Raw genomic sequence first — 19,791 nt, 5'->3', positions numbered from 1 at the left:
CTGGTGCTCTCCATCTGTTTAATTGTCTCTATCTTTCACTCCATCACCTGCAAAAAAAATCAGCCCTGATTCTGGCTGTAAAGCTTATGTTGCAAATGCAACTCATCTTGATATTCATTAATATTTGTGAGCACCATGTAAATATGAGTTAAACAACCTAAAAAGACAAAGAAGTTTGGAACATTGCAAATAGAGGCAAAAACCAGTCTGTGACACTTCATTTTATTTATTTTTTGGTTTTGCAGTTATCTGAACATAATAAAATAAGTGCGTATGACTGACAGTCAATGGCTCTGTGCCAAAACCCAGTGAACTGCCTAGCTGTCTATTGCCTACACAGGAAGCTACCTTCACAATTGCATTGTGAGCGTGTCTATGATGCTTTAAAATGCTGCCTACATAGGCAGCTTACTAGTTTTTGGAACAGAGCCATTGTTATTATCACCATTACGTTATATCCATCAGCTCAAATATTTTCTTATATATAAAGAGTTCTTTATTTAGCAGCATGTAACCTTCAGAACAAACACAAGCCCATGAGATGAGCATTTGTGTTTTGTCATACTTATGCAAGTGTGCAGCAGTGAGAATAGGCTACATCCACAGTCTATGTGTGCGAGGAGGATGAAGTGGAGGGTTTCTGGGACATCAGGCTTTGAGAATGGGAGTTCTGGGCACTGTAGTCTGGTTTGGGCTGATCTGGACCAGGACTTCCTTCTTTGACAACTCTGTCCACCTGTGCTGGACACTCAAAGTGAACACAGTGGAACACCTAGTAGAGACAATGTGAGAAATGTTGCGTATTAGGGCTTCAATATTTTGTAAAAAAAAAAATACTGTTTATTTTTTAAATATTGTAATTGCAATAAGATCTGCAACATGATTGTGGTGATGGGGGTGTGAACGAGCGCTGATATGTGAATGGAGAGTGAGGCCAGGAGGAATGAATGGGAAGGACTCGTACCTGTGTATAATTTCTCTAACAACTGTTCTGTATTTCAGTGAGCAGTGTTGGGGAGATAAAGGGGAGATGAGAACCCAGAGGAGAGAGAGAACTGAACCTGTGTGTGTGCTACGGATGAAATGTCGTATATGGAGTATAATTGTTCAGAGTGAATAACGTTTTTGGTAGAGTTTAAGCTGGCTCCCGAGTCCTCCTTTCTACACCTAAAAAGGGCTGCGTTACAGTGGTGCCAAAACCAGGAAATTGTGAATAAGATACGTCGTCATGGAGTCCTTGCCCTTCGCCGAACTTATCACCCTCGCTAGCATCCACCAAAATAAACATCAGACTCTGCTTGAGCTGCTATAAGAACAGGAGCAGCGCATCTAGGCCCTCCTGCAAGCTCAAGCGGACGATCGACAGGTGCTAAGAGGCTTGATAAACCAGATGGATTCTACCGCCGCTAACCTGACTGCTGCCCCCACCATTTACACTTCACACTCACAAAGATGGGACCAGAAGAGGACACAGAGGCATTCGTAGAGTTGATTGAGAGGATGGAGGAAGCATCGGGACGCATTCGCCCAGCAGCTCCGAGAAGCCTGTCACTGATGGCTGCTGGCAGAGGAGCATGATGCCAATGAAGTGGTAGATCTTGTGGTGCTGGAACAATTTATCGCCCGGTTGTCAAGAAGAACCGCTGAATGTGACCAGTGCCCGGCATCACTAGACCAGGCTGTTCAACTGGTGGAGGACCATCTGGTGGCATATCTGGGAGCTGGCGAGCCCTCTTCTCTCTCTCTCTCTCTCTCTCACCATTCCCCCTCTCCATCCTCCCCTCTTCCCATTCCTGGTCCACAGAACTGTGGGTCCCAGCCCCCGAAACCTTCTTCCCCAACCCTGCCGTTCCCCCTGTGGCTGTCTCCTCTCCCTCACAGCTTGGTGACTCCACAGCCACTAGTGTGGGTGTAAAACATGGGCCGGTCTGCTAGCGCTGTGGGAAGCCCAGGCATTTCCAAGACCAATGCCAGCTGATGGAGGTGGGGGCGTTGGTTCGGATTCCCGATGCGCCACAGGCCGCTCCCGATCGAGCTGGGACGTACCGGATACCAGTGAGTATCCAAGGGGGTACATATAAAGCCTTGATGGATTCAGGCTTTAATCAAACCTCAATTCATCAATGCTTGGTTCAAGGTGAGGCTTTGGATGCAGCAATGCCTGATGAGTGTGAAGTGTGTGCATGGGAATATTCACGAATGCCCGTCATTATTCAATTCAAAGGACAAAAGCATAGAATAGAGGTGGCGGTTAGTCCTCGCCTCACCCATCCACTGAATTAAGATATGAATTGGCAGCCTTTCAAACTTTATTATTATGGGGAATATAAGTGGATGAGTCCTGCATTCGGGCTTCCAGGTGAAAAGTCCAAACAGAGCATAATTGTTCAGAGTTAATAAAGTGTTTAAGCCGGCTCCCGCTTTCTCCTTAGTACACCTACAAAGTAGGGATGTACCTATCCGATACTTGGATCGGTATCAGCTCCGATACTGAAGCTTTTAGATGGATTGGGTATCGGTCCAACGAGCCCGATCCACATCCATGCGATAGGCATGCGATACCTCTGTGAATCACAAAAGGCTGTGTTTAATAAGTAAATATATAAAATGCACACGCAGCTCCAGCGCTTCAGTGAATGGCGTGGCTCTGTTTACACACACACACTTGTGGCTACTCATTAATAACATCTCAGATGTAGACGCTCAAAAGTTCAGTTCACTTATAATATGCATTTAGAAAGGCATTGGAGGTGTGTATTTTTTTTTACCTGAATTTGAATAAGAAGCAAATTAAACTACTGTGAACTTGCCAACAAACAGACACACTTACAGGACTTCCTGGAGAGTTTAGAATGTCAAAATAAAAGTGTGAGGGTTTAAAAGTTAAAGGTGCACGTGTTATTTGTTTACAAATGATAATAATAATATTTAAGTTGAATGGGTTCCAAAAAATAACTGTGTGAATGAAATGTGAGCTAATATCTTACAATTAAATTGAACAAAAAAAGAGATCTAAATCCTTTAAAGTCCATATAAAAGTTGAAAACATTTATCCAGTATATTAGTTAAACTTTTTCTTAATATACACATATTATATTTACATTTTTATTTAAATAATGTGTACAGTAGTTAGAGATTTGTGTTTCTTCACATATTAAAGAGCACACCCAATTAGTTCCACACAATAATGTAAAGATATTCTAAACTGATTATGCAAAAAACAACACTGGTATCGAAACGGGATCGGACGATACTGAGATTTCCAATATCGGAATCGAAAGAGAAAAAGTGCTATTGGTGCATCCCTACTACAAAGGTCTGTTACAATGATAAATATTTATCTCATACTGCTTGCACATCAAGACTATAACAAAAAAGGTATAAAATCACACTAAAACAGCTATTCTAATTCTGAACATGGCATGAAAATGTACAAACTACAGTAGAAAGCAATGCCTTTTGTCTCCAAATCAAGTAATATGTTCCACACTCTCTACTGCCAAGTTAATCTTGAAAGGTGTTCACACTTGTTCTCCTTTAAATAATTAAACTCAAACCCCTTTTAATTGATTCAGAAGAGAAGCATTATTTGGAACACATAATAGGTTATATTACTGTAATATAAAACTGAATTGTTATTTCAGTAATAGACTTACATGTTCTCATAATCTTAAATAGGATTGTACATGATCTCATTGTCTTACCTCGTTTGCAGTGTTATGAGTTCCCACGATACGTATGAAGGATGCAGGTTGTCTATCAAAAACCAGAGTCTGCCAGGACCTGTCAAAATCAAGTAAGAACTAACTACATATTATAGATATTTCAGTTCTAATTTCAGTTAATTTTATATACTGTCCATATATATATATATATATATATATATATATATATATATATATATATATACATATATATACATACACTCACCTAAAGGATTATTAGGAACACCATACTAAATACTGTGTTTGACCCCCTTTCGCCTTCAGAACTGCCTTAATTCTACGTGGCATTGATTCAACAAGGTGCTGAAAGCATTCTTTAGAAATGTTGGCCCATATTGATAGGATAGCATCTTGCGGATGATGGAGATTTGTGGGCTGCACATCCAGGGCACGAAGCTCCCGTTCCACCACATCCCAAAGATGCTCAATTGGGTTGAGATCTGGTGACTGTGGGGGCCATTTTAGTACAGTGAACTCATTGTCATGTTCAAGAAACCAATTTGAAATGATTCGAGCTTTGTGACATGGTGCATTATCCTGCTGGAAGTAGCCATAGAGGATGGGTACATGGTGGCCATAAAGGGATAGACATGGTCAGAAATAATGCTCAGGTAGGCCGTGGCATTTAAACGATGCCCAATTGGCACTAAGGGGCCTAAAGTGTGCCAAAAACATCCCCCACACCATTACACCACCACCACCAGCCTGCACAGTGGTAACAAGGCATGATGGATCCATGTTCTCATTCTGTTTACGCCAAATTCTGACTCTACCATCTGAATGTTTCAACAGAAATCGAGACTCATCAGACCAGGCAACATTTTTCCAACTGTCCAATTTTGGTGAGCTCTTGCAAATTGTAGCCTCTTTTTCCTATTTGTAGTGGAGATGAGTGGTACCCGGTGGGGTCTTCGGCTGTTGTAGCCCATCCGCCTCAAGGTTGTGCATGTTGTGGCTTCACAAATGCTTTGCTGCATACCTCGGTTGTAACGAGTGGTTATTTCAGGCAAAGTTGCTCTTCTATCAGCTTGAATCAGTCGGCCCATTCTCCTCTGACCTCTAGCATCAACAAGGCATTTTAAGCCCACAGGACTGCCGCATACTGGATGTTTTTCCTTTTCACACCATTCTTTGTAAACCCTAGAAATGGTTGTGTGTGAAAATCCCAGTAACTGAGCAGATTGTGAAATACTCAGACTGGCCCGTCATGGCACCAACAACCATGCCACGCTCAAAATTGCTTAAATCACCTTTCTTTCCCATTCTGACATTCAGTTTGGAGTTCAGGAGATTGCCTTGACCAGGACCACACCCCTAAATGCATTGAAGCAACTGCCATGTGATTGGATGATTAGATAATTGCATTAATGAGAAATTGAACAGGTGTTCCTAATAATCCTTTAGGTGAGTGTATATATATATATATACATATACATACACACATACAGTTGAAGTCAAAAGTTTACATACACCTTAGCCAAATACATTTAAACTCAGTTTTTCACAAGTCCTGGCACATTCCCTGTCTTAGGTCAGTTAGGATCACTTTGTGAATGTGTAATGTCAGGATAATAGTAGAGAGAATTATATATTTCAGCTTTTATTTCTTTCACCACATTTCCAGTGGGTAAGGAGTTTACATACACTTTCTTAGTATTTTGTTTAACTTGGGTCAAGCGTTTTGGTTAGCCTTCCACACGCTTCTCATTTCAAGTTGCTTGAATTTTGGTCCATTCCTCCAGAGAGAACGGGTGTAACTGAATCAGGTGTGTAGGCCTCCTTGCTCGCACATGCTTTTTAAGTTCTGCACACACATTTTCTATAAGATTAAGGTCAGGGCTTTGTTATGACCACTCCAGTACCTTGACTTTGTTGTCTGTAAGCCATTTTGCCACAACTTTGGAGGTATGCTTTGGGTCATTGTCCATTTGGAAGACCCATTTGCAACCAAGCAGTGGCTTCTTCCTTGCTGAGCAGCCTTTCAGGTTATGTCGATATAGTACTTGTTTACCTGTGGATATAGATCTTCACAAGGTCCTTTGCTGTTGTTCTGGGATTGATTTGCACTTTTTGCACCAAACTACATTCATCTCTAGGAGACAGAATGCATCTCCTTCTTATGCAGATGATGGCTGCGAGGTCCCATAGTGTTTATACTTGTGTACTATTGTTTGTACAGACGAATGTGGCACCTTCAGCTTGTGGAGAGCCACAATTGTTTTTCTGAGGTCTTGGCTGATTTCTTTTGATTTTCCCATGATGTCAACCATTGAGGCACTGAGTTTGAAGGTAGGCCATAAGATACATCCACAGGTACAGGTACACCTCCAATTCAGTACACCTCCTATCAGAAGCTAATTGGCTAATTGACTAAAGTCAAGACATCATTTTCTGGAATTTTTCAAGCTGCTTAAAGGCACCATTAACTGTGTATGCAAACTTCTGACCCACTGGAATTGTGATATAGTCAATTAAAAGTGAAACAATGTGTCTGCAAACAATTTTTGGAAAAATTACTAGTGTCGTGCAATAAGTAGATGTCCTAAACTTCAACTGTAATATATATATATATATATATATATATATATACACACACACATACATATACACACATACACGATCAGCCACAACATTAAAACCACTTGCCTAATATTGTGCACCAACAATCATTCCACGGTCCAAATCATTGAGATACATTTTCCCCATTCTGATGGTTGATGTGAAAATTAACTGAAGCTCCTAATCCGTATCTGAATGATTTTATGCACTGCTGCCACACAATTAGATAATCGCATGGATGGTCATTGGTGCCGGATGGGCTGGTTTGAGTATTTCTGTAACTGCTGATCTCCTGGGATTTTCACACACAACAGTCTCTAGAATTTACTCCGAATGGTGCCAAAAACAAAAACATCCAGTGAGCGGCAGTTCTGCTGATGGAAATGCCTTGTTGTTGAGAGAGGTCAACAAAGAATGGCCAGAGTAGTTCAAACTGACAAAATCTATGGTAAATCAGAGATAAGGGTTGGCGCTGTTTTGGCGGCACGAGGGGGATATACAAAATATTAGGCAGGTAGTTATAATGTTGTGGCTGATCAGTGTTTATGTACAGTATATATACATACATATATATATATATATATAACCCGAAGAGGTTTATTGACGAGAGAAAAAAAAAAAACTAATCGGCAGTTTTTTGCAGATAATTGGCACAGATTAATCGGTAAAACCGATGTAACGGTCTAAAAATGTGTAAAATAGAAAATTAAACCATATGCACTGACCTGCATGCCACTTCAGTATGGTCTACGACCCTCACCCAGTGTTGCTGATTTGTGGACAGCTCCACATAATAGCTATAGCTTCTATCATCACAGTCCCACAGGAGCAACCTACACAGAGTCCACAAGCAAAACTGCATTAAAATGTGTCAAATTAAACACATTGAATTCAAGTACTTAATGGCTTAGACAAGGTTTGTGCATGACTCATCACCCTAAGCCTGTTAACACATGAACTATGCATTTAATGGACACTTAATTAGACCATACCCATTCATTTAAGGAATATTCTGGGTTTAATAGATGTTAAGCTCAATCGACAGCATTTGTGGCATAATGTTGATTACCATAAAAAGAATGTCAACTTGTCTCTACTATTCTTCACAAAAAGCAAAAATCAAGATGAGGCACTTACAATGGAAAAGAATGGGACCAAACCGTAAATTAAAAAATACACACCGTTTCAAGATTATGGCCACAAGATGGAAACAAAATGCATGTTAACATGATTTTTGTGTGATCAAATTGCTTACTAAGAATTTCTGTGCAATTGTATTCCCAATATTGTAATTTAAGGCTGTAAACCCTAAAAACGACAATTTAAACATATTTCCAGATCAAATAATACACAAGTGCTTTTATAAAATTATAAGGTTAATTGGTGCCAATAGTTGCCTTTTGGAACTTTTAAAATTAAATCTATTTCAGTTAAAATCTATTCCGATAGTTGCAGATATTTTTTATTTTTATATCATTACGTAATTTAATGAAAAATAAGTAATACATTTGAAAATAAGAGTCCCTGGTGTGTTTTGGGCTTGTGTAGTGCGTTATGCACTAAATCTGAATTTTATCTGGTTATTAGTGTGAAGTAAAAAAAAAAAAACTGCATTTGGGATTTTATTGATGTTGGACTCTTTGTCTTTGCCTGCAATTAGTAAAGAAAGAATTAGATTTTTGTTTTGACAATCTATAAATTGATTAATCAATTATCGGCCTACAAATGCAGCCAATTGAGCTTAACTTGTATTGAACCCAGAATATTCATTTAATTAGACCCCTGACATCCCTCTCTCCAAAACCCCACCCTCCAAAGACATGTCAGCCAAAACAATGTAAACAAATCTGCAAACATAAAAGGCAGAAAGCCAGTTTTACAATTTGCTAAAAAGCACAGTATATGACTCTTTGTACTGTTTACAGATCCTTGGGCTGTCAAAGAGACAAGTGTGATTTCACAGGACACCTATTGTAGCGGCAACTGTCAGTGGTTTAGCAAATTATGGAATAGACTTCAGTTTCACAGCTACCACAAAGCTACTGTATGTCTTCAAAACACTTGTAAAGAAATGTAGTATTGGGTTTGTATGGACTACTTTTAAGATACATTTATGTTGTTTTTGGAGCTTGACAGCATCTGTCCCAATTCAATTTAGGTGAAAACACTTTGTGAACACTCTGCTACACTCCTATTGTGTTCCACAGAAAAAAGGATGATGGTGAGTTAATGGAGACAGAATTTTCATTTTTAGGCAACCAACTCCTTTAAATGGTATAGAATCAAACACATTCTTTCGTACCGCATTGAACCCAGCACGTAAGGTTGAGCAAGCTGGACGACGATGGCTCCAGATCCCAGCTGATGGCAGGTGTATCCAGAGTCCCAGTCATAGTGGCTGGTGTCCCCGTTCAGCAAGGCATTCCTACTGCGACTTACTCCCTCTATTACACTAGCACACGCCTGCACGGTTGCCACATTCTCTGTGGGGACTGCAGGGAGACACGGAGGAGGTGGCGTGTTACAGTAGCCAGGGTACCCACACATTTTGACCAAAGGATTTCCATGAACTCTACAATCATTCTACTGCACTGCTGGATAAGTATAATATATATATATATAAATATAAAATAAAAACCATTCCATTCCTAGCCAATAAAATATATCAGAGCTAATAAGTAAACAAATTAATATTCACTACAGAGATTTCCATGACTTTTCCAGGCCTGGAAATCACAAATTAAAGGTGCACTCAGTAATTTTTCCTCATTAAAACGTTTAACTTCTAAAGACATTAATAGTAAGTACATACACTGGTGGCCAAAGTTTGGAATAATGTACAGATTTTGCTCTTATGGAAAGATATTGGTACTTTTATTCACCAAAGTGGCATTCAACTGATCACAAAGTATAGTCAGGACATTAATAATGTGAAACATTTTCAGAACTTCTTAAACTACTTCAAAGAGTTTTCATCAAAAAATCCCCCATGTGCAGCAATGACAGCTTTGCAGATCCTTGACATTCTAGCTGTCAGTTTGTCCAGATACTCAGATTACATTTCTAGAGAAAGCGGTTTCTCTTTTTTGTGCCATTTTTGACCTAATATTGAACTTAAGACATGCCAGTCTATTGCATACTGTGAAAAAAAACAAAAAGCACAGAGACAACGTTAAGCTTCATTTAACGAACCAATGATTACTCAAGGATAAGTTGTTGGAGTGATGACTGCTGGAAATGGAGCCTGTCTAGGTTTGATCAAAACGTACTTTTTTCAAATAGTGATGGTGTTGTTTTAACATCAGTAATGTCCTGACTATACTTTGTGATCGGTTGAATGCCACTTTGGTGAATTAATGTACCAATTTCCTTCCAAAACAGCAAAAGCTGTACATTATTCCAAACTTTTGGCTGCCAGTCTAAGTATAAAAACATCAGCACTCACATAAGATGAAGACTCATCAGTAACCTTATTAAAGCTGTTTTATTCTACATGCAGAGGATGCCCTCAGGGGGGCTGCCATGTTGGAATCAGATGACCAGCCAAATACCAGGGTTTGGCATTTCAACCAAAAATTTGCAATTGTTTACTCGTAAATTAAAAAAGTCAGTTAAAAAATATCAAGTATGACCAGTACGTGAAATCTATATTTTGTTTTATTTTATTATTATATAACATTACCAAGAACAAAATAACCTTACTTCAACAAACTATGCTTTTCTTTTGGGAAAAAATACATAAATTAGTAATTTAACTAATTTAAAAAAACACAAAAAAAACAGTAAAAAACATTTGCACTGTTACGTCCCATGACATAATATTTAGTGTGTATGTGGTGCTGGTGATGTTTTTTCTTTTTTTTCCCCCTCCTTCTGTTTCTCTCTCTCTCTCTGCCATGCAGCACTCCAAACCATCCGCAGCTGATGCTAATTAGTAGGAGCGTGTATAAAGCAGCAAAGAAACTGGGTTCAGAGAGAAATCCCTCTTCAGCTACCACAGATACATTGGTGTTTTCTGCAGTTGTGAAATCTGTTGTCTTGAGTATAGTGACTCTTTAGACTGTGAGTTTGATGAGTAAAACCGTGTAGGGAGACGGGCGCCAATTTGTTTGGATTATCCACTCCTAAACTTTTCTCCTGTTTATTTTTTCGTTAGTCAGGGAGAGAGGTAAGATAACTGTCTTTAATTTTGATTTCTTTTTGTTAGGGAATTTAACTGGGTTTAAACTTTAGGAAGCCCCTGTTTTGTTTGTTATTTTGGCCTGGCCCTCTCCTGACGATCTGGTTATTAATTTAATTTGTTTACCTGTTTACTGATCTTTGTTTGTTTTTATAAATTTATTGATTAAGCCTTTAATAAAAAGAAAACAATTAAGTATACTCTTTCAGTTTCCTTTTATGACCAGGTGTAAATCAAAGGGTGCTTTGTAAATCTTTTGTACATAAATGTGAAGGACAAATAGAGCTGGGATAGAGGAAGAGGAGACTTCTCACATTTATACTCCCTCTTTAAAATACCCTAGACTGGAGAGGGAACGTAACATGCACTCACCAGGAGCTTACATAGAAATCAAACCAACCCTGATGGCAATAGGGTAATGCATATACATAAAATTTGAGTCTACATAAAGGCCATCACATATTTATAATTTCATATTTTATTATTCTGAATAACAAGTGGTGAAAGTTGGCTTTTTATAAAATGCACTCTGACTGTGTTCAATGATTTAACACACTTATGGGTCTGATAAGCTTCAGAGTTTCTTGTACCGCTTCACATTTCCTTTCCACCATAAAACAGATCCTCTTCTGTTGGTTTGCATGACTCCAAAAAGAACAGCATACCAATACAGTGGAATTCAATATGAATCAAAGGTATTGCCACTCTTGGCTTTGCTTAAAAAAACAACCAAAATAATTCCTTCTCTCAAGCAACACCTGGATAACACATATTTTCACAGCACCCACAATGCACTCACCTGTAACTGTGACATTTGGTGAGAGATCCAGAGGGAAAGTACAGGATATTTAAGCATAGCCCACAGCAGACAAAGGAAAATAAATGTGCAATTTTCAAGGATTATACAATATTAATGGATTAATCATGGCTGACTGTGGAACAGGGAGTTTCTATAATGGCAATGGTAACAGAACACTACTGAGTTTGAATGGTGCTGGATCGACGCCCCTAGGTGTCAGTGTAAGCCCAAGACAGCATAAACAAAATTAACCCTGTGTAGCAGAGCTGAAATATGTGTAACTTATTTATTAACTTCCTCAATAATATTCTAATGTCAGCGATTTGATATATAAATAAAACAAAGCATAGACTAGAAAAACTACATTACCTAGTAGGCCTTTCTCCAGGGTGAAAGGTCGCTGTGTGAACATGCATTCTAAAGCCACCAAATGAAAAACTTTGTTTACAGTGTTATGTGTTCCCACAACACGAATAAACCTGTATTCAGACAAAACACAAACAGAAAAAAGTATTCACATGCCAACCAGACTTTAATTAGCATGGCCTTTAAACTAAAAATTAGGGTAACGAAATTCAATGTGTTAATTTCTGCTATTAATAGTTGACTGTTTAAAGTATAAAAAAAAACAAATCCGCAATTAAAGCAGAATAAGTTTTTTTTTAAACTTTCTGAAACTTCACTAATGTATTTCCCTACTTCCTGTGGCTAAAATTGGCATATATACATTTTCAGGAGGTACACATTCGAATTGACAGCACAGTGCATGCTTACTCATTGCGCCAATGCATGTCAAGTGCATAATAAACACAACAGCGGATTTAGTTTACGGAGAATGGCGACTTCAAGCGGTGAGCCAGGTGTGGGAGGGATACAGGCAAGCTGCCGTATCTCTTCGCATCGCCCGAAAACGCTCACTCACTGTCATCTGAACCAGTGTCAAAAGCAAAACTCTGTAAAACAGACCCAGCATGTGCACGACTGAGATTGAACGGCAGCTAGAGAAAATATATTTTTTTAGATTTTAAACTTCAGCATTCAGTTTGTTTTATATCTTTATGTAGTGTCTAATATTGCATTGGCAATGTACACTTATGTTTAATTTGCATTGATTTGAATTGAATCTGCCCATTTGATTTTATTATCTAAAAAAAGTTCACTGGAAAACGTCAGAAGATTTTGCACAAATTTTCATTACAGCATTTCCAAATAATTTATGGCATTTATGACTATACTTGTATCAAAGATTTATATTTGTAAAAATGTGTCTAATTAACTAAATATTGAGTGTCTAAATATTTTAACATGTTTATATTTACAAATTCACCTGCAGACTCGTGCTGAGAAATAAAGGTGTTGCCAGGAGCGACACAGAAACTTTGAGTGATCCACCACTCGTACCCAGTCCAGCTCATCCATAGACACTTCGATATAATAAGAGTATGACCTGCAGAAATGAGAGAGAAACACTACAGCTCATGATACATGTTTTACTTTTGGGCATGTTTTGTTATAGACCACTGAATTCAAAGAATGGTCTATATAACAATTTACATTCAAGTTTGTATTTGAATCTCTTAAATTTTGGTCTGTTCGTCACACAAAGATATCGTTGGCCATTAAAAAACTTGAAATATTGCGTGAACGTCGTTTGGACTACTTTGGAGCTTTTAGACACTTTTTTAAAAAGAGCAGCATGAACATATTGTCTAATTTCTTATTTGTTCCACAGATGAAAGGAAGTCTTACAAGTATGGAACAACATTTGTAAATGATGGCATCATTTTCATTTATGGGTAAACAATTCTTTCAATTTAGTGTTACCTGCTGTCCTTGTCCCACAGAAGTAGACGCATGTGGTTGATGATAAACGGTTGACCCAAGCGCACCTGGATGCCTGAGGTTCGCCCCTCATCTTCTATAGGGTGTCTGGTGAAACCATGGTCCAGATCATAATTCTGTGTGTCTCCATCCAGGAGAGCAGACTTCAGTTCACCTTTCATCACCACAGCGCCGTGCTTCATAGTGGCAATGTTCTCCTCTGGGACTACAAGACACACAAAAGACCATTGGATACATAATAAATCAAACAAAAACACTGAAAAATAATAAACAAGCCTGCAAGATTGATTACCAGATGTGCTACATCTCCCTCATTTCAGTTCCAATGTTTGTTTGTTTTTTTCCAGTGAACAGCACTTTGCTCTGCTCACACACAGATGGCCGATTTGCTCTCATGTCTAATATATTTTTAAATGCTCAGCCTTTTTGTAAAGCCTACATTACATTATGACAGGTTCAAAAAGTCAAAGAAATGTACATTTGTGATGAAATAACCACCTTTAAAAAGTGATTTCTCTCATTAATGGTATATTGTAAGTTGTGTGTGTGTATCTACAGAATGATAAACAGAGAGAGGATAAACTGACTGAGCATGCCGCGGTAGTTGAGGTCCATGTCTCTGCTCTCCGAGCGGGTCTGTATGGCATCTAGCAGGTCATCTGGGCTGAGAAGGCCCGAGGGACGAACCACGTTCAGCATTTCAGAGAGGGTCATTAGAGGCAGTCGCACTGCTGACATCACGTTCTTTGAGTTCAGGCCCTCGCCATAGTGATGACACCAGCGACTGAGAGCCAGAAAGATCTCCCTCTCACTAGCAGCAAATGAATCTCTGCTCACAACTGTCAAGAGGGCAGACTACAGGGGCAGGGTTCATTATAAAACTGACAGTTCAGCCTTTAAAATCTGATTGGATGAGCTAAATTCAAAGCCATTATAAACGCACCTGTGAGAGCACATTCTATATTAAAGGGATAGTTCACCTAAAAATTAAAAAAATCTTTTAAGATAATCTTAAAAGAATATCTTAGCTCTATAGGTCCATACAAAGCAAGTGAAAGGGTACCACAGAAGCTCCAAAAAGCACATAAAGGCAGCATAAAAGTAATCCATACAACTCCAGTTGTTTAATCCATGTCTTCTGAAGTGAACCAATCAATTTTGGATGAGAACAGACCAATATATAACTTCTAATTTCTCTTTGAATCTTGCAATTGCAGTCTCTAGGCATGATCATGATTTCATGCTCGATTACACATTCAAGTGCTTAATGTATTTGCAGTGTGCTAGGAAGTGTAATTGAGCTTGAAATCACGATCGCCAATGAGACTGCTGATGTCAAGATTTATAGTGAAAAAGGAGTCTGTTCTCATCCAAAATCAATTGGATCGCTTCAGAAGACTTGCACTAAAAAACTGGAGTCTTATGAATAACTTTTGTTGCCTTTATATGCTTTTTGGAGTTTCAAAGTTTTGGTCACCATTCACTTGCATTGTACAGTAATGGACCTACAAAGCTGAGGTATTGTTCTCAAAATCTTAATTTGTATTAAGCAGAAGAAAGTAAGTCATATACATCTGGGATGGCATGAGGGTAAGTAAATGATGAGGGAAATTTTATTTTTTGCATGAACTATTCCTTTATGATGGTAACACAGGATGCTTAAACTCACCTTTGAAAGGGTGAGAAAGCCATCCGACTTTAAAACTTCAGTGGCGTGCCGGTCCATGTAGGCACAGCATGCCTCGGCAAGCCCGCTCAGACAGTACAGACTAGCCATATCAAACACCAGACACACGTTCCGTGTGTTCAATAAAGTGCGGAGGAACTCGCAAATGGAGCCTTCTAGTGGTTGGAGATCATAGCGATGTGCCAGCCCCAGAAAATCCAGCAAAGTCTCCTCTCTGGCTTCACTCAGTGTGGCTCGGCCCGTGTACAGGTACTGCAACAACATTGAAAAAGCCTCGGCACGTGTTTCCTCCAATCGGACCTCAGCCTGGGCCCGTGACTCCCTCAGTCCTCCATATAGCAAAGCCCTGAAGAGGGGGAGTTGGAAAGAAACAAAGAAAAAACAGGTTGGGTTAAAAGCTGAGTTTCATTAAGATAAGGTTACAAAGGTGATTTTGTAAGTGAGAAACAACACCTTTACAAAGGTACAAAATCTATTTATTTTTTCCCCATCATAAAGGTTTTCATTGGAGAAAAGCCTCAATAGAGTGCAACAGTGATCCCCCAATTTTCAGGGTGCTTTCACACTTGGTTCAATTGCTTGGACCGGACCCGAGTTTGTTTCCTCCCCCTCCCGCTGCCTGCGCTGGTCTGTGTTCACATCATATTATTTGGGTCCACTTTTTCAAACAGACCCGGGTGCAGTTCAAGGGTGCGCATACGAGTTTGGAAAACAGCGTTCACATTATCCAAACGAACTGGACTTTGACATCATTCAACCCTGTGTGCGCACCTAAAGTTGAAAGCACCCTCAGTGGCCTTGGTTCCAGAAATATTGTGTCCATAGGCATTTTATAAAAATATATCAATAAAGAGTTCTGAGCTTCAAACCAACCAGCTCTGAGATGAATCATAACATTAAAAACTTTAAAATGCAGCTAAACGACATTTTAATTTTAGAAAGAAGACAAAAAGGTACAATTAAATACTCGTCCTGATTGCAAATGATGGAATGGAATCAGAAAGGACAGTACAAAATAAACTATCGACTATAAGTCATCAGTTATTAAATGCAACATATTTAAAGTGTAATGGAAAATGTCCATATACACACCGATCAGTCACAACATTAAAACCACATGCCTAATATCCCCCTCGTCCAGCAAAAACAGTGCCAACCCGCATCTCATAAAAGCATTCTGAGATTATTTTCTTCTCACCACAATTGTACAGGTTGGTTATCTGTTTTACCGTAGACTTTACCACTTCGAACCAGTCTGGCCATTCTCTGTTGACCTCTCTCATCAAAAAAAATTTTTTTTGGCAACATTCAGAGTAAATTCTAGAGACTGTTGTATGAAATTCCCAGGAGATCAGAAGTTACAGAAATACTCAAACCAGCCCGTCTGGCACAAACAATCATCCATGTGATTATCTAATCAGCCAATCGTGTGGCAGCAATACAGTGCATAAAACCATGTAGATACTGGTCAGGAGCTTCCGTTAATGTACACATCAACAATCAGAATGGGGAAAAATTTGATCTCAGTGGTTTAGACCGTGGCATGATAGTTTTTTGTTTTTTTTATCCGCATTTCTTTCAATTTGTAATGCCCAATTCCTACTATTAGTAGGTTCTTGTGGTGGCACGGTTACTCAATCCAGGTGGCGGAGGACAAGTCTCAGTTGCTTCCGCTTAGAAGACCTTGCATCTTATCACATCGCTTGTTGTGCATGACACCACGGAGACTCCGCACATGGAGGCTCATGCTACTCTCCGCGATCCACATACACCTTACCATGTGCCCCATTGGGAGCAAGAAATACTAATCGTGACCACGAGTAGATTACCCAATGTGACTCTACCTTCCCAAGCAACCAGGCCAATTTGGTTGCTTAAGAGACTTGGCTGGAGTCCCTCAGCACACCCTGGATTCGAACTCGCGACTCCAGTGGTGTCAATACTCGCTGAGCTACCCAGGCCCCCCGTGGCATGATTTTTGGTGCCAGACGGGCTCATTGGAGTATTTCTGTAAATGGTGCCAAAAACAAAAATCATCCAGTTCTGCGCATGGAAATGCCTTGTTGATGTGAGAGGTCAACAGAGAATGGCCAGACTGGTTCAAACTGGCAAAGTCTACGGTAACTCAGATAACCATCTGTACAATTGTAGTAAGGAGAATATCATCTCAGAATGCTGTTCTGAGATACGGGTTGGTGCCATTTTAATGGCACGATGGGGACCTACAAAATATTAGGCAGGTGGTTTTAATGTTGTGGCTGATCGGTGTATATATGTTTAAGAGTTTAGGGAGACTGATTCAATTAAGTCATTCTCAATGCTTCATGGGAATTAGCAATCGCTGTGGAGCGCTTTAACAAACATGGCTTCAACAAAAGCATACATTATCTCTAAAGTACTTAAAAATATTTTTGATGTTCCTGTAGCTCAATTGGTAGAGAATGGTGTATGGCTTGAATGCACTGCAAGTCACTTTAGATACAAAAATCTGCCAAATGAATGAGTATACAAGGGATTATAACTTCCAGAACCCTAATTTTGCATCCTATAGATTTGCAATATCTCACAGCGAGTCACCTGAAATACTGGCAGCGGGCCGCTAGAATGACTCTGTGTGCAGGAAAGCACTTCTCCTCCACCAGGAAGGTGACATCACTGTATTCTTCACCAGGAACTAAGGCACCAAGCTGCTCTGAGAGGAGGTGGAGGTGATCGATCTCAGCCGTAGAGCTCATCGACCGCAGAGGATGACTGTCACTCATGCCCACTGCTGGACAACACCTTCACATCTGAAACATGTAGAAGATGCACGTAGAATTTAATTCTGGCCAATGAAGAAGCTGGATCATTCTGCTATGAAATACCTTTTCATGTGTAATAAAAAATAAAATAAACTATATATATATATATCTTCAAGTAATGTTAACCACCTTATAAGACTTTGTTTTGCTCTGTAAAAACATATACTCTAGAAAAGAAAACCTGTAAAAAGTCCAGAGGGAAAAAAGGATGGAAAATGCTAATTCGTTACATGGGTTTCAAGACAATGAAAATGATGTGTTGCAGGCACCTGGTTAGCAGTAATACAAACAAGGTTTGATCATTACATAGTTGAGCAGTAATATGTAACACAAAACAATAATAATAATATAATATGTAGGCTGGTTAAAATGTCTCTACACTACATGCTTTAACATGTCTCAAGTCAATTAAATCATTCACTGACTGAAAAATAGCAGTGATAGATATATGATAAATTAAAAAGAAAATCAGCAAAGAACGCTACAAACTTATGCATGTGAAATTAAGATCTCGATATGAGGAGAATATATCTTGACTTTTCAGCCTACATCGTCATTGACACTTACGACACTAATAAAGATTAAATACGTCTTCACCTAAAGTAGGATGAGCCGACCACAAAATTCTTTGATTTCAGTGAATAGTTGTATATGATAAAATATATTAGATACACATTTACGAGCAATAACCCCACTTTTTCCAATTCTGAACCTACCGGATGTTTTTAAATGCGCCCACAGGTAGCGTGTTAATATTATAGCGCCTCTAGTGGATGCAACAAATATTACTGTCTAATAACTCTGATACAGCGCTGTCATCCTCCAGGGGGCGCGCGGCGGCTCAGAATTACACTTCTTTCAAATATTACGGCGGTTTTCGCCTTACATTTGTACATCTGGAAACATTTGTACAATAAAAATTACATTTTTAAAATTATCTTAATTCCAAGTAACAAATGGGAATCTGCCCTAAAATCTCTATACAAAGATGTGTGTTTTTTTAAAAGCTGAATTAGTAATCGAAAAACGACTGTGTTTGGGCCCCTTTTGACCAGCGCTGAGAAAAGAACAAATACACGCTGTTGCAGGAGCGGTCTGGACAATAATGTACACCTCAATTATGACACTGAAAAAATTGAATAGCCATTGAGTTAAAAATACACAGTGAACGGCTAAAATAGGTCAATTATTCTTTAAGACCAAAGTCATTTTAAAGGGAAAGTCACTGACGTGCGGTCTGGGTAGGCAAACTAGGCACTGCCTACCCTGCCAAAATTCAAAAATAAAATGTTTATTAAATAATAAACTTGTATTTATATTTTTACTTTTTATTCTTGTGATTTTTATATATGCAATATGTGTGTTATTCCAATTGTTTAGACGTTATGATGACAAATTTAGCAGTTACGCATAATCAACTAAAAACAAATGGTAGAATAAGCAGTGCTTTTACGGTCCATTCATTGCAGACGACAAGCGGAAAACCCATGTTGCGCATGCGCACTTCGATCCTGTATTCTTTAACATGTACGGCAAAAAGCACAAATCTGCTGTGCCTTTTGACGTAAATATGTTATGCCCGTAATCATCTCCGTTACGTATCAGACATGGACCAATTAAAATCGAGATATTCCTGGACATTTGCGTAGCTAACGTCATTACACAACAGCTAGCGTACATGCCTAATCCCCGCCAAATTCAAAATCAAAATGACAGCACCGGCTGTAATCACGGAATTAAGACATTTTTCCAAGCTCGATTTTAATTCCAAATATGAGTTAATTGCAAGGGGGAGGTCTACGCCAGCCTTAGATGGACTAGTACAGCAAAAGGGCCCAAAAATTATCCGATCATTTCAAACTGATTGGTATGTAAGAAAAGATTGGCTATGTGGCTGTGCGCTTGTGTGTGTGTGTGTGTGTCTGTGTGAGAGAGAGAGAGAGAGAGAGAGAGAGAGAGAGTACACTATATACATCCTGATTTGTACATTTCTTGATATGCCGCGCTTGTGCGTAACGTTCACTGTTATTACGTATTATTAGCTTAAACAATACATCAGGTAATCTGGCTTTCATAACTCACTGCCTAGCCTCTTTAAGACATCACCGCACGTCACTGGGGAAAGTTATGCCATCCCAGATGTGTTTAAGATGACTTTTTTTTTTTTAATTAAATATCTGAGCTCTGTAGGTCCATAC

At 39.0% G+C, this 19,791-nt stretch overlaps 1 protein-coding gene across 2 annotated transcripts; it reads right to left on the bottom strand.

The window, feature by feature from the left end:
• Positions 1-212: 212 nt before the first annotated feature.
• On the bottom strand, positions 213-18,346 carry btbd9 (BTB (POZ) domain containing 9). Of its 2 annotated transcripts, none has more exons than XM_052151744.1 (11): positions 18,310-18,346; positions 17,370-17,581; positions 14,775-15,138; positions 13,693-13,960; positions 13,088-13,310; positions 12,591-12,710; positions 11,633-11,742; positions 8,587-8,776; positions 7,010-7,117; positions 3,705-3,783; positions 213-772 (listed from the first exon to the last, which is right to left on the bottom strand). In XM_052151744.1, exons 2-11 carry the CDS (start codon positions 17,552-17,554, stop codon positions 608-610), a joined length of 1,812 nt encoding a protein of 603 aa, XP_052007704.1. In that variant the 5' UTR covers positions 17,555-17,581; positions 18,310-18,346; the 3' UTR covers positions 213-607. The 2 variants fall into 2 exon arrangements, with proteins under 2 accessions (XP_052007704.1, XP_052007702.1); XM_052151742.1 differs by lacking the exon at positions 18,310-18,346 and adding an exon at positions 18,191-18,305.
• Positions 18,347-19,791: the final 1,445 nt, after the last annotated feature.

Source organism: Xyrauchen texanus, chromosome 20 (genome assembly GCF_025860055.1).
Source record: "Xyrauchen texanus isolate HMW12.3.18 chromosome 20, RBS_HiC_50CHRs, whole genome shotgun sequence".
NCBI lineage: Eukaryota > Metazoa > Chordata > Actinopteri > Cypriniformes > Catostomidae > Xyrauchen > Xyrauchen texanus.
Note: the sequence above shows the minus strand (reverse complement) of the source record. Positions and strands in the feature narration are given on the sequence as shown.